This window comes from Neopsephotus bourkii, unplaced genomic scaffold, assembly GCF_033783945.1.
Source record: "Neopsephotus bourkii isolate Nb327-2 ecotype Australia unplaced genomic scaffold, CSIRO-AGI_Nbou_v1 NB_1616, whole genome shotgun sequence".
In the NCBI taxonomy this organism is placed as follows: Eukaryota; Metazoa; Chordata; class Aves; order Psittaciformes; family Psittacidae; genus Neopsephotus; species Neopsephotus bourkii.
In genome coordinates, this window is record NW_026902091.1 from 296,142 (window position 1) to 310,426 (window position 14,285).

General features: G+C 41.4%; 1 protein-coding gene across 1 annotated transcript; it reads left to right on the forward strand.

The window, feature by feature from the left end:
* Positions 1–232: 232 nt before the first annotated feature.
* ATMIN (ATM interactor) lies at positions 233–10,519 on the forward strand. Its single transcript, XM_061372785.1, has 4 exons — positions 233–481; positions 5,432–5,557; positions 6,537–6,736; positions 7,705–10,519. The coding sequence occupies exons 1-4, from the start codon at positions 248–250 to the stop codon at positions 9,530–9,532; spliced, it is 2,388 nt and encodes a 795-aa protein (XP_061228769.1). The 5' UTR covers positions 233–247; the 3' UTR covers positions 9,533–10,519.
* The last annotated feature ends 3,766 nt before the right edge of the window (positions 10,520–14,285 follow it).

Here is a 14,285-nt window from a genome sequence, read left to right on the forward strand (position 1 = left end):
TCTGTCCTTTTTGTTTGCTTCCGTTGTGGAGACGCTTTCCCGACGCTTGCTGCGCGGCCTCCTTAATGGCTCCTCCTCCCTCCAGCGCCCCTCCGCAGTAATGGCTCCTCCTCCCCTCAGCGCCCCGACCACCGCCGCCCGGTGACGCAGAAGGCGGGGCCGCCCCACGCTCCTGCTGGATGTTCACTCACCGCGGCGGGTATTGGCGGCCGCGCCCGGAAGCGGGGAGCGAGCAGCTGACAGCAAAATGGCGGCGGCGGCGGCCGGGCGGCGTGGCGGGACGCTGGGCCGGCCACCGGCGCCCGTGCCTGTGTCCTTGCCGGTGGGGGACCTGCCGCCCGCCGGCGAGCTGGTGCGGCCCTCGGTGACAGAGCTGTCCCAAGTGAGGACCAATATCCTGTGCACCGTGCCCGGCTGCGGCAAGGTCCTGCCCAACAGCCCGGCTCTGAACATGCACCTCAGCAAGGCCCACCCGGTCCAGGTACCGTCACCGCCCTGAGTCGGGCCCGCCAGGCGCTTCCGTCTTGCTGAGCCCTGAGGGGGGTCTCCCCTCCTTCTCAGTCTCGGTCTCTGGGGCTCTTTAATGGTGCGGCTTCTTCCTCTCTGAGCCGTATCCCCGGGACCACTGCGGACCCTGCTGGGTTCCGGAACCGCCGTGCCTTGGATGAGGGGATTCGCTTCTCCGATGTGTAGGGGGGGCTCTGTGGGGTTGGTCTTGTGGAGCGTAGTGGTGTAGGTTGGGTGGTCCAGAGAGGATGGGGGAGTGTTTCTCGTCTGCTTCAGTCCCTCCACCTGAAAAGTATGCTCGTGCATCTGTGTAATACACGAGTGTGTGTGCGCAGTCTGACCCATCGTAGTGAGAATACCAGTGAAACTACCTATAGTTTTTTGGGCATCAGTTTCTCGTATTTCACTTGCCTATCGCTTCTCTTTCTGCAGTAAGTTTCAGCCCCACTCGAGAGGTGCTGTGCAAACACACAGTTTCCTACCCTTGGCAGTTGGCAAGGCACCAACATCCAAACGCTGAGTGCTGTTATGCTGGGGGCGGGGGGAGTTGTTTGTGTTTTAAAACGTCTGTGAGCCAAAACCAGAAACGCTAGCTGAATGCCGTTTTGGAAACAAGCTCTCATTGCCATAGTACTCGTGAGAAAACAGCACACACTGGGGGGGAGGAGTGCCGCAGTTCTGCAAGCATGTCAGTGCTGTGTGGGCCTTTCAGAAGCATATCCTGTACTGTTCTCAAAACCATAACACCGACTGTGTGAAGGCAGATCTGATTCCTGTAAAACTTGAAGCACAGCATTTGTAGCTGCGTTCTGAAAATGCAGCCCCGGTGGGCAGACAGTAAAGATACTTGTTTTGTGAAATGACTAATTCGAGGATCTGATCTGTGTTACAGATGGTCATGGGTGATGAGCACAAGGAAGTACTCTCAAGTGTACTTGATATCTCCTGTCTCTGTTTTATTTCATTTCCTAATGCGCACTAACAGCTTTAGTGCGTGTGCTGTATTATATATCTCACGTGTGTAGGAGTGGAGGTACAGCAGCAGTTGAAAACGCTCATTCAGGTTCAGCAGACAGTCATCTCGGATCATGCTCTGAATGTATGCAGCAGCCAGCGACGAGCAGAGCTGTGGGTTACAGCTCATGGGTGAGGAAGCGTGGCTCGCTCACCAGTTGCCTACGTAGCTAACTGTCAGTGCTTTGTAGAATTGTAGCATCTCATACACCTCATCACCAAACCTTGTGACAGCCGGGATGAATACTGAAACACGGATGGATGCAGGTTTTCAGGAACATCGCGCTTATTCCAAGGGTGTTGTAATTGAGAGTAAGATGTTGAGACTTAAGGGAAGCTAGGTTTTTTGTAATGTGCATTATGCATGGCTTGGGAATGCCCCTTGGATGAAAAGCTAAGGATATGAAGTTAAACAGATACAAACGTAGGTGTCTGTTACTCTGTTTCTCCAGAAGGAGATGAACTTGCACTAATATTTTAAGAGATAACTGCCTCCCAAGAGAAAAAAGGTTTAGTAGATTGCATTTGTTAGTGAAAAATGAGGAATTGGTGATGAAGCAGCTTTGCAAATGAAGATGGTAAGAAACCATTGGGGAAGGAGAGAACTTAGGAGTGCTGAAGAGAAGGTACATTGACTTGGTTAATTTTCATTATAAAAGTAGCACCAGTAGGATCTTTTGATGACAAAACCAGAGGTATAGTTGTTGCAGAGGAAGGGCATTTACGTAGGAAAGCAAGATCACCTTGTAAAAACTGAGTCACGTCAGTACAAGGTTAGAGTCTTGTGGAGTGATAACCAAAAATTTGATCAGTCCTGGTTTGTAACAGAAAACTGAAATGGCAAATGCTTGCAAAAGCTATTTAGTCATACAGTGTGCAGTTAGGGTAATGCTGCTGTGAGAGGGGCAAACCTAAAATACGTCGGGAGGATATTCTTGATCACTGGTGTAGGGTAGGAACCCAATTTAACTGAGCTAAAATGAACCCAAAAGAGGTGTAGAAAAGGGCTGCTGAGGATGATAAACAGCAATGGTGTCTGACAAAGAGAAATGAGAAGAATTTGGCTTGGATGGTCAAGGTGAACTTGGTAACGTCTTGCCTTTCTGCAATAGAAAGGCTTACTCCAAAGAATTAATTTAAAACAGTAAGTTAGACTAGACTGTAGCCAGTTATTAAACCAATTTTTTTTTTCAGAAGATCATGCATTTCTTTATGAAATAGCATGAAAAGAAGTGCATTTATTATAAAAACTATTGTGGTAATGTGGTACTTGCATTTGGGTAAACCATGCCAAGGGTAAGCTTCCCTTTCCAGTTCAGCACTGACTACAGCCTCCCTGCTATCACAGGAATACACAGAATTGTCTCCTTTGTATTTTCTGTGGTGTTGCCACAAGCCCTCTCTGCACATCCGTTTGCTTAGACATTTGCTTAGACATTAGGCATCCATTTGCTTAGACATTAATGCATGATGTTTCCACTGTATTCCTTACAAATACAGGGGTCTGGTTGTGAGAGTTATTGAACAAATACCTACTGATAATAGCGGTGGGTGGATATTGTAGAAATGTGGGAAGTGAAATCAGCTGCACAAGGACAGGACTTGTGAGAAGATCTGACATGTGAGCAGCCAGGTGGGGTTTTGAGAAGGTGTAAGATTAACCATTTAGAGCCAGGAGGGCTTTGAAGGTGGTCAAAACAGGGTTACTGTCTGGATAGAGATACTCATATGTGTAGAGTATCTCTCAGCTTGCATCAGCAAATTTATGGTGGTCTGTGCCTCAAAAGTCTGTGTTCAGCTGTTGAAAGAACCTCTTGCTCATCTGATGTTTATGTTGCTTTTAAACACTTGGTGTTATTCTATACCAGTGCATAAGTTCTAAATACCCTGACTGTGTTTTACCTGTTAAGTGCCTGAACATACTGCCATGACATTTGTTGGGTTGTGACATTGAAGATAACGCACTTGGAATGACTTCTCATTTAGGAATAAATAACTCCAATTGCCACTTACTAAACATATTTATTTCACCTGCAGTGTGAGACCAAGCATAGTATTGACTTGAAGGCAGATCTTTTCTCCTGAAGGCTTTGAGGATGGCATCCAAGTGTTTCTGGGTAAACTTAGGGTTAAAAAGTGTAATTGAGGTAGTGGGGCTGGAACAACTAGATTCTTTTGAGTCATGCTCCTGGTTTGGGCAGTGATTCTAGGAAGGGCAAAAGCAATCAAAGTGATTATTCAGCAGAGATGAAGCAGGCCTGTTCATGAATGGTTTGTCCATGGCAAAAACTGCTGTACATGAAGGTGCTTAGAAGGTTAAAACTTTACATAAAAACTCCCTTTTGAAAGATTTATTCGATGTTTTCTTGATGAAATGGCAGCAGATCACTTTGGTTGAGAGGCTTTGCTTCTTTGAGTATGGAATGTCATTAACAAAAATGAGCTTGCTGTGGTGTCAGCAAGTAGCAGTGTTGAGCTGGTGGAAATGTAGCCAAAATGTTGCTTTAAGGGATTACCTTTTACACAGATTATTTTAGATTGAGAGATGGTTTGAAGAAAACCAAAGTCATTGAAGTGTCCCACTCATCTGCTTCATAGTGTTCCTGAAGTGCAAATGAAAGCACTTCACAAGCAAGGCAGGAGTAGCTCAGCACACAGAACTGTTGGGTTGTGACTAGCAGCAGTTAGGGAAGAGACAGGGAAACCCTCTGTATTCTGGCAGCTGTCACACATACTTTCTTTGCTTCACATGGGATGACTGTTGTGCTTTGTGGATTCTTTGTTTGGTCCAACCTGTGTAAACCTGAAGCAGCTGGAGATCTACCTGAAGATGATACGTAGGGAGTGACTTATCTAAAAGCAACGTTTTGCTGCAACTGTCACTGGGAAGTTGGGAGCAGAGCTGAGACAAGGCTTGCTCCAGAAATTTTCTGAATAACCACCTTGGGGATGCCATTGTGGATGACCGTAACTGGCTCTGGGGGTTTGGTTGGCCCTCTACTCTGTCCCAGGATGCAGAGACTCACAGCTACTCTGAGCATCAGGTTTTTAATAGTTCACTTTTTGGGTTTTTTTTGTTTTGTTTTTTTTTGCTTAGACATTAATGCATGATGTTTCCACTGAGACCCTTTCAGGTAGGATATGATTACAGGGATATGGCTTCTCTGGTTTCCATGGCTCTGTCAGTAGTAGCAGGCTCTACATACTTGAACAATCCAGACAATCTCCCTAATTTTCAGTGTGCATTTTTGAGGTCCTCTTTGAGCAAGTTATGCTGCTTTCTTCTACCATGTACATGTGATGGTCAGTGAGGCAGATCACACGGCAAGCGTGGATATAGCAGCCACTAAACATTTGGAGGTTCAGAGTTAACAGTGACTTAAGCGAGAGTTTATTTATGCTCTGAATTAAGTGGCAGAGTGTACTTGGCATTTTTCATTTTATTACTGGTGAACTCTAAATAGTGCCAACAGAATTCTAATGTTAGGGGAGAGTTGGGTTACGCTGTATGTAACTAATTATAATGGAGCTTCAAGTAGACTGTGCTACTGACAAGTTAAAACCACATTGAATCAGCAGTGTAGTATCCGTAGGGAAAGCTTTTTGGCTCAGATAACACAAAAGGCAGTTCTAATTGGTGTGGAGCAGCAAGCATCTTGGTAGAAGTAAATAGTACAATACCACTACTCTGTAGAGGTTGCGATTTCACTTCACAATTTGATGGTACATTTGCAAAGTAGCATCAACCTTGGTGAAAACTCCATTTGAACTTTCAAATTACTTAGGAAAGTGCCTTCAGCTCATTGATGGGTGTAAAAGCAGTGAGTCAAAGTTGATGTGTATTCTGAATGTTGTGGCTTTCATACACAAATTTGTAAAATTGTCAACTTCTCTACTGCTTCTTTTTCAGGATGGAAAACTTAATGCACCAATAAGGAAGAGTTTGAAAACATCTCAGAAATTCTACTGCTGTCCTATTGAAGGCTGCCCTAGAGGACCAAACAGACCATTTTCCCAATTTTCTCTGGTCAAACAGGTATTCCTGTTTCCTAAACTATTATTTTCATACTGATTTAGTCCTGACTGTGTCTCCTACAGAGTGTACACTTGTGCCTTCAGATGTGAGCAAAGCCTCTGAACGTATGCCCTCACGTTGGAGAGTTGTGTTTAGAAACTCAGTGTGGGCATATGGTTAAGGAATTTGCATGTTTGCGTGTTGATATTAGAAGGCTTGAACCTTCTGGTGAGGCAGATGCCAGTATGTTCTGCTAAACTAGAAGACAGTACCTCTCAGCCAATTAAAAATACAGAGAAAAATAAAAGGCAGGGAGAGGAAGAATCACAGTAGCAACCAATAATGGTTTAAAATTACCATTTTAAGTAGTTAGTTTAAACTGCTCTTTTTAAGTGGTCAAGAGATAGGAGTTTTTCTCTGTTTTAGTGTCAGATGCAATTGTTTACTAGTTACCTGCTTAAGAAAACATGTAAGACTTGTTTCTGAATGAATGAGTGGAAAAAGCTCTTCTGTTGGTTACCCTGGATAACCTGGGGAGACTGTAGGAGGTGGAGTTGCTGGAACTTGGTGCTGTGAATGAAAAGGAGAAATTCTGGTGTTTGCTCTGAAGTTGACCTGTTTGACTTGAGAGTATTTGCTCAGTTGTAAGATCTTCAGGAACACGCATGTGTTGCAACATATACTTAACTACATTCTTTAATAAATGTATAGATGAACCTTGTTAATGTCCATAGGAAACCTCCAGTAGCATCAGGACATGTATCTTTTATCTGTGTTTCAAGATATACATAGCACAAGCAGACTTGCACACTTTAAATTCTTTCTGTTGATTTATTAAAGCTTGTGACTTATTCCTAATGAGACTTTTTAAAAACAAATTAATTCTACAATTTGATGTTATTTAACAACTAAAAATGCAAATGTTGTTGCCCCTAAACGTGATTTTCCTTTTTCTTAGCTTAGCTGAAAGCTAATGTTTGCTTCTCATTGTGTATTCTAGCACTTTATGAAAATGCATGCTGAAAAGAAGCACAAATGTGATAAATGTAGTAACTCCTATGGTACAGAGTGGTATTTGAAACGACATATAGAGGTCTGTGGCAAGACTTTCCAGTGTACTTGTGGGTGCCCTTATGCCAGCAGAACAGCATTACTGTCGCATATTTACAGAACTGGCCATGAAATTCCTGCAGAGCACAGGTAAAAGTGAAGAAGTTAAGTAATGATACTCATGTTCATCACCAAGTTCTCTGACTGGCTTTTTATCTCTTTCTGTTGGTTAAATTGTAACTAGACTACATTGTTTTAGCTGTACAGCAGTTTGCAGTTTCTTTGTTCTGTTGCTTTTGGTAGTTTCTGTTTTGTTGAAAGCAAGGACAATTGTCTAATCACTAAGATGAGGTATTCCCACATACAGTCCAAAAAGTACTGATGACACTGCACTGCATGGCATACATGCTGATAGTTGTTGTTCTATCTGCTTTTACAATTCTGTAAAAGTAGATGATATGGAAATGTTTATGGCTGGTAACTGGTGTGGAATGCAGTTCAGCTTTTCTTGTGTAGTCTAGTCTGTTTTGCAAGTTCTGGTGGGGGAAGTTTCTTTTCTTTTTAATGGCTCTGTATGCATGGGTATATTTAAATTTGTCTTAATATGTACATACATTTTATAAAGGGTAGTCTGTTTCCTGAAGCCTAACCTGGCTGATTTGGAGATACAACTGCTGCAAAATCAAGTTTTATGTGAAGGAATGCTAACTCGATCATTGGTTTCTATGGGAGACCTTTGCCTATACTCTCATTTTAAAAGTTCTGTTCCTTCAATGCTCAGTCTGAGTTAGCATCAAAGTTAGAAATGAAACTTGTCTTTAGTTATAGTAGTTAATGTACAAGGGGGAAGAAACCATCTAACCTTCCACTTCCATTCAGAAATAGGTCTCCATAGAAGGGGTGACCTTTTTTCTTTCTGAAATGGGAGAGTGAGGAATGAAACCTTACACAACTGAAGTTCATGGAGTCTTTTTATGTTTAATCATGGTTAGATGCCTTCTGTATACTCAACTGCATCGGCAACTTCAGTTTATGTTTTCAGTGCAGTGACTCAAAAAAATGGCAAGCAGATGTTTTGTGCTTGAAAGGAGTATAAATTATTGATCTCGTGTTCACAGGGATCCTCCTAGTAAGAAAAGGAAAATGGAAACCTCTGTACATAATCAGCAGTTGGCAGAGAAAGCAAATGAAGCATTCATCAACACACACAATAATAATCCTGGCACTCAGGAATTGGAGTCCTCTGAAGTGAAACTAGCAGCCTCTCTTGAAGGCTCCTGCAGTTCTAACCTCACAAACCAAATGCAGCCAAAATGTACACCGAAGATGCTCTTACCAAAGCCTAAGGTGGCTTTGGTTAAACTTCCAGTGGTGCAGCTTGCTCACTTGCCTATATATGTATCTGCAACAGACTCTTCTGTCAAACCTGCTGTAGTGGCTGTTGATAACCAAGGTTCACTTGTAAGTACTGTTCATTTATTGCCTCAGTCAATAGGAATTCTGATTCCTGCACTGGAGGCAGAAACACTTGTGTTTAAAGACACTATGCCTGTTTCAAAAGTGACAAATTCTGGTGATCGTGAATCCGTAAGTACCAGTTTACAAGTTGAGTTGGATAAGGTTACATTGAGTAACACAGGGCAGGAGATGAGGAATGTTTGTCACAAGAATAAAATTTCTTCAATTAATATACAGACTGACTTATCTTATATTTCACAGAACTTTGTACAAGCTGCAGCCTGGACTCCCAATTCTTCTGTATCCTCTTGCTCTCAGACAGATCTGTCATTCAGTTCACAGGTTTCATTGCCCATCAGTGTACAAACACAGACGCTGCTGCCTGCTTCCAAACTGACCTCATCCATAGCTGCCCAGACTGATGCTTTTAGTCAGGTTTGTTTTCCAACATGTGGCATTTCTAGAGAGACTCAAACCAGTAGGACACAGGACTCTATTGATGGAAGGGTACAGATGGACCAGGCTGTGATGTGCAGCGACATCTTTGGCAATGTTGATTCATCATATGTTTCTACTCACATTGAACTTCCAGAAAACAACTTAATGCCTGCAAATATAGATCAAACCTTGCTGCAAAGAAGTAATTGCAAGAGCGTGAATCAAGATACGGTGAAGTCCGAATCCCTTATCAATTTCAGTACACAGCCTAATATACTTCCACCTCAAAATACAATGGATAATCAAACCCAGACAATGGACTTGCTAAGTGATCTGGAAAACATCTTTTCAGGAAACATGCCTGCCCAGACACTGGATAATCGTAGCCTTTTGTCTGAGACGAGTTCTAATGCTGATGCGCATCTGCCATCTGGGCCATCACAGAGCACAGGAATAGACTTTGACATTGAAGAGTTCTTTTCAGCATCCAATATTCAAACTCAGACTGAAGAGAGTGATCTTGGTACTCTGAACCCTGAGCCGGTTTTGGAGTCACTGGACATAGAAACTCAGACTGATTTTTTATTTTCAGATAGTGCAACTCAATCATACAGCTGCCGAGGAAATTCTAACTTCTTAGGTTTGGAGATGTTTGATACACAGACACAGACAGACTTGAATTTCTTCTTGGACAGTAATACCCATCTGCCTTTAGGGAGTATTCTGAAGCAGTCTAGTTTCTCCATGAGTACTGACTCATCTGATACAGAAACCCAGACAGAAGTATACCAGGCTATTAAAAATACACCTACACAGAATATTGAAAGCAAAGTCCAGCTCAGTAGTGCTGAAACACAGACCATGGATAGCTGCTTTGAGAATCTAGGGAGTTTATTCCTTACCAGTAATGAGACACAGACAGCAATGGATGACTTTCTTCTGGCTGACTTAGCCTGGAACACAATGGAGTCTCAGTTCAGTTCAGTAGAAACACAGACCTGTGAAGAGCTGTGCTCCTTATTTCAGAGCTCTGACAAGCCCAGCCATTGAGTGCTACTCAATATAACCATTTCCTGTGGTTTGAAATTAAGTTATTGGGGTAGGAGAAGTGGCTTGACCAAATCATCCGCTTTGCATTATTGAATGTAGTTATCGTGAGCGGTTGACCTAAGGGACTTATCGTGCTGAAGGTACTCTATCAAATATGTATAACTTGACGTAAACTGTGTGTGTGAATGGAGGGGAAGGGGAAGCTGTAACATGTTAGTGTACATGTGAACCTTGAAAAGGAATTCATGGTGCCTATGTTTTTTCCTGAAAACTCCTTTACAGGGGTGATACTGCTTTCATCTGAACAGAACAACTTCTGAAGTTGCTCTGTATACGTATGTATCTCTATCTACTGCTGGCTTACTTATAAGGTTCCAATGTGCTGGACCAAAACCCTGAGCTGTCCAGTTCAGATGCTTCCCTGAACTTACGGGAGAGGATTCTATTAGTGTAAGCTACTTCTATTTACTCTTTTTGGTAGCTTGTATTTTAACTCTGGCATGAGCATCATCAGCCGTATTGTCGTCTTTTACTTTATGCCTTCACAGCTCGTTCTTCTGCATAAGTTGATATTTTCCAAACACTAGACACATAGAGACTCCTGGATTGTTGAATATATTTATTACGAAACATGTAGAAAGCAGTAATTTTTTTATACTTTTCCCTAAGTGGCACAGATGTCCTTTGAAGTATAGAAAAAGAACTTTGAATTCACAACTGTAGGAGAAGTTAGTGTGTTGTCCTTTTAGGTAGTGTAATAAATGGGACTAACATTTCTAGAGTCTTCAGGAAGGATTTGCTTAAATTATTTCTGTCTCTAAGATGCAAATGTTACAAATGTGTGTGCCTCAAAGACTGGAATAATTTATTTTCGTTTAAATTCTCCTAGCTTTATTAAGATACAAGTTGAGAAGTGTTACAGTGGTTTATACCTCTATTACCTTAACAGAAATCTTCACAAATGGGAAATTAAATTCTCTAAAGTACTTATCTAGACTCCTGGTTTTGGACTTCCCACTTCTAAAACCAACTGGAATCCTTACAGCAGAGCTGGGAGATCACCTCACAGAAGTCCTTTCAGAACAGCTGTACCTGTCTTTTACACATCTGTCTGCAGCCCTCAGTTCCTGCAGCTTACATAATTTTTCTGACTATAGTCAAATTCAAACAAACTGCTTTATTTTTTTTCTTCTGTGCCAGAGAAGAAAAATGTGACCTTTTGGATTTTTTTTTTTTAATATTCGTCTTGCCCCTTATATCGTTTGCAGTACTTTTAATGTGCATGAAAAAAAAATGAAGCTGTGAATGTATGTTGGAATTCAGCCTTAACTGATTTTTGTATCTTACTATAATACATACAAAATGTAGGCCTCTGGGTTTGTCCTGGACAGGCTTTAGTTTCTGTTACCTTAAGTGAAAAGAGAAACCTCTTCATGTCAAGTTCCTGGGCCTCTGACAGACTTTACTCCTCCGCTGTGAGAGGAGCGGTGTTGGCTATGTATTTACTGGGCAGCCCACCAGTAAACATATGCCCAAGCCTTAGTTTTTGAAGGCTCACTATGCTTTGTGCTTCCTATCCTCAGCTCAGGGGTGTGGGAGTTATGTTACTCATCCGCTGCATCTAGCTTGTTTTGTTGGAAATGAGAAATACCTTTCTTTTTGTCTCTTCCTGACACCCTTTGAATTGCCATGGTTCACACTACGCTGATATGGTAAGTATATACTTTTACTGGAAGTAATATCTTTATATTAACCCTGAAGCTCATGTTTTCCTCCTGAAAAACTGAAAATGTAGCTGTGTTGCCTCTTTAATTTTTCAGCATTTCTGGTGCAATTTCAGAGTCTTCTGGTTTTTGGCTGAAGAAACTGCAAAAAGGAATCTTGCAATTCCCCCCAGGAGTACAGTAATTCTGTAATTCTGTCCGTCCGTCCCCCCCCCCCCCTGTTCCCAGTGCCTGAAGTTCTCATCTTAAAGGTGGGATATATTAAAAACAGGCAGGGATTGCTTGTTGCTCTGCCTTCTGAAAATGTGACTGATTCGTATTTGTTTGCCTGCTTTGAAATTGGGGAAATAAGATAACAAAGTTAGGTTAGTTTATTCTATTGCAGTATTTCTCTTGTAATGTTGCATCTTCTTGTTTTAAGTGGTTTTCCTTCTCCTTTCTTCCCCCTGACTGGAATAGTAGAGAATGTCTCTTCATACATAGACTTCTGTTCCCCATGTGCAAGTTGCACTGACACATGGAAGAGAAGCAGCTGCTATAAATCTGGTTGGAGAAAACAGCGTTTTCCACAGCTGTAGAAGGCAGAAGGCCCATGACCTCTGAATTTAGAAGGCCAGTCTTTTTTCTATGAGAGAGGATCTTAGGTGATGAGGAGCAGAATGGTGAAAGGCTTTGAATTGAGCCACCTGAGAGATCAGCTAGAGTTTAAAGAGCTTTGAAACTATCAAATCAGAATGAGAATTGCCACATTCTTATGGTGGCAGCCAAAGCTCTTAACTGGAATGACTATCAGAAAGGTTTGTGTAGATGCAGTCTTGCAATGTGATCATTACTCATATGTTGTACTTTGTAATTACATGTGTTTATAAGCTTTGTGTGTTTTATTGGAACATGCAAATACCATTTCCTTCCCTCATCCTGTGGATTTAAAATAGCTTGAACTTAATTAGGTGAACACTGTACCACAACATGAAATTATTTATTAAAACTATTAAGAAATTATTTCATGTGTCTGTATGGTCTAAGGGACGTGGCTCATTCTGACCAAAATTAACTTCTTTCTTCACAGATTTGGTTCTCCATAAATTATTCATAAAAGTCATAAACTGGTTTGGATCCTGTGTCACTGGCATATGTTGCTCAGTTTGCATTTATTAAGTATTTTTGTAAAGGCTGCAACCAGACTTCACAGTTTGCTGAATCCCACAGTAAATCTAACGAAACCTTATCTGCAATACCGTTGCTGAATATTTTTCACATTTGAACAAGTTCTTTAAAGCAGCTAATTTCCGATTTTGGCCATTGTTTTAAAAGTAAACTTCAGTTAAAACTGTTACTTGGTAGTCCTAAATGATACTTGTCTCCCTTTTTCTGCAGTTTGCCTCTGACTTGATTTTTCAAGGCACTGTGTTGCAAGTATTGGTCAGCAGTAACTTACTACTTCGCTTATTCTCTTTTGTATCTTCTATTGCCATTTGAACTGCTATGCAGGAAGCAGCATCAGATTCTCCCTAGCCTTTTAGCACAAATTTTTGTCTGGAAGTGATACTACTGCTACTTTTACCTACTGTTTGGATTCCCTGCTTAATTCTGCTAGGCTGTGATTACTGGATCTTGATCTGGATGCCTGTGTAATGCTACTCTAAAATTGAATTGGTAGTTTTGTAGTTTCACATGAGCTTTTCTTAAGCATGTAGGAAAAGTCAAACAAATGAAACACAGCAAATCTGGGACATGCGTTCTATGAGAACATAAGCACAAAGCACCTGAAAAATGAGAGATCTTGTTTGTTGCCTTCCATGTTTATTTGTCACAGTGCTAAAGGTCTGTAAGACAGTAAATCTGTGTTTCGACTGCTTTTGGCTTTATTTGCATCTATTTCTTCCAATAGGCTTGTAAATACTTTCTTCTGCTTTCAGTAAGGAAGGAATCCTCTCCCCACACTTCATGTCAGCCTAGAGAAATCAGTAAAGTTAGTGTTTGCTAATGCTGCGTATTCTTAGCCATGCAAAGCTGCTTGTGTCTAGAAAATTTTAACTTCCCAAGGATATGAAATCTTAATATATATACTTGCAGCTATAAATTAAACAGCTGTAACACAAGCCTTGTGAGACCTCATCCAGTTATGAACTCAATGTCTGTAACTCAGTGTATGTACCTAACACTCCTCACAAATTTTTTATCCCAGGGCATGCACACAGTCATTTTTTTTCTGTTGAAAACAAAAGGCTGATTTTCACTGATAAGCTATATGTACCTTGATTGTGTACAGGCAACAGAAGAGGCAACAGAAGAAAGAAAGGTGACTGCCTTCCACTGTTGTAACTCTTTTGCCTTCTAGTACCTGCTCACATGCTTAGTGAGATCTGAATTGATTTTGTTTCTTTTGTGAGGCTGGGTAGAGGTGTAAGTGTTGGCAGGAATGGGATCTTAAGGCATTAGCATGTTTTTTCAATAACCTTTCAAATACAGGGTGAGTAGAACTAACACATACTGAATCAACACAGGGTGCTCAACTTGGAAAAGAACATGCTGCTGAAATGACAGCTCGGAGATGAACCAAACGTACTTGCCTTTATTATTAAGGGTGTATGGCTTTCTGTGCTTTAATGTATTTCTGATGTGTTAGGGTTTTTTTTATACATGATCTTAATGTACAGTTACTGTTCCAAATACATTCACACCAAAATGTTGTTAATGTTCTGGGCCTTGCAAGCTTTTTCATTCGCACTGGGTTTAAGGTGCTGTTATGAGTGTGTTCCTGGTAGAACAGGCCTACTGTAAACAGACTATTAATCCCTTGACGTGAACACTGAGGATAGGGCTGTTTAATCAAAGCAAGCTTCAATTCACGGTGTGAACATGCATCTCCTGTTTCTTTTGTTGCTGTTTTTAACAGTTGATATGAACCTAAACATGTGCTAGAAGGATTTGCTACTTAGGACATGACTGAATTTTCTTGTTTCAAATGCCATTGCTATGCAATTGACAGAATCAAGGAACGACATCGTTCAGCTCTGTCTTGCAGT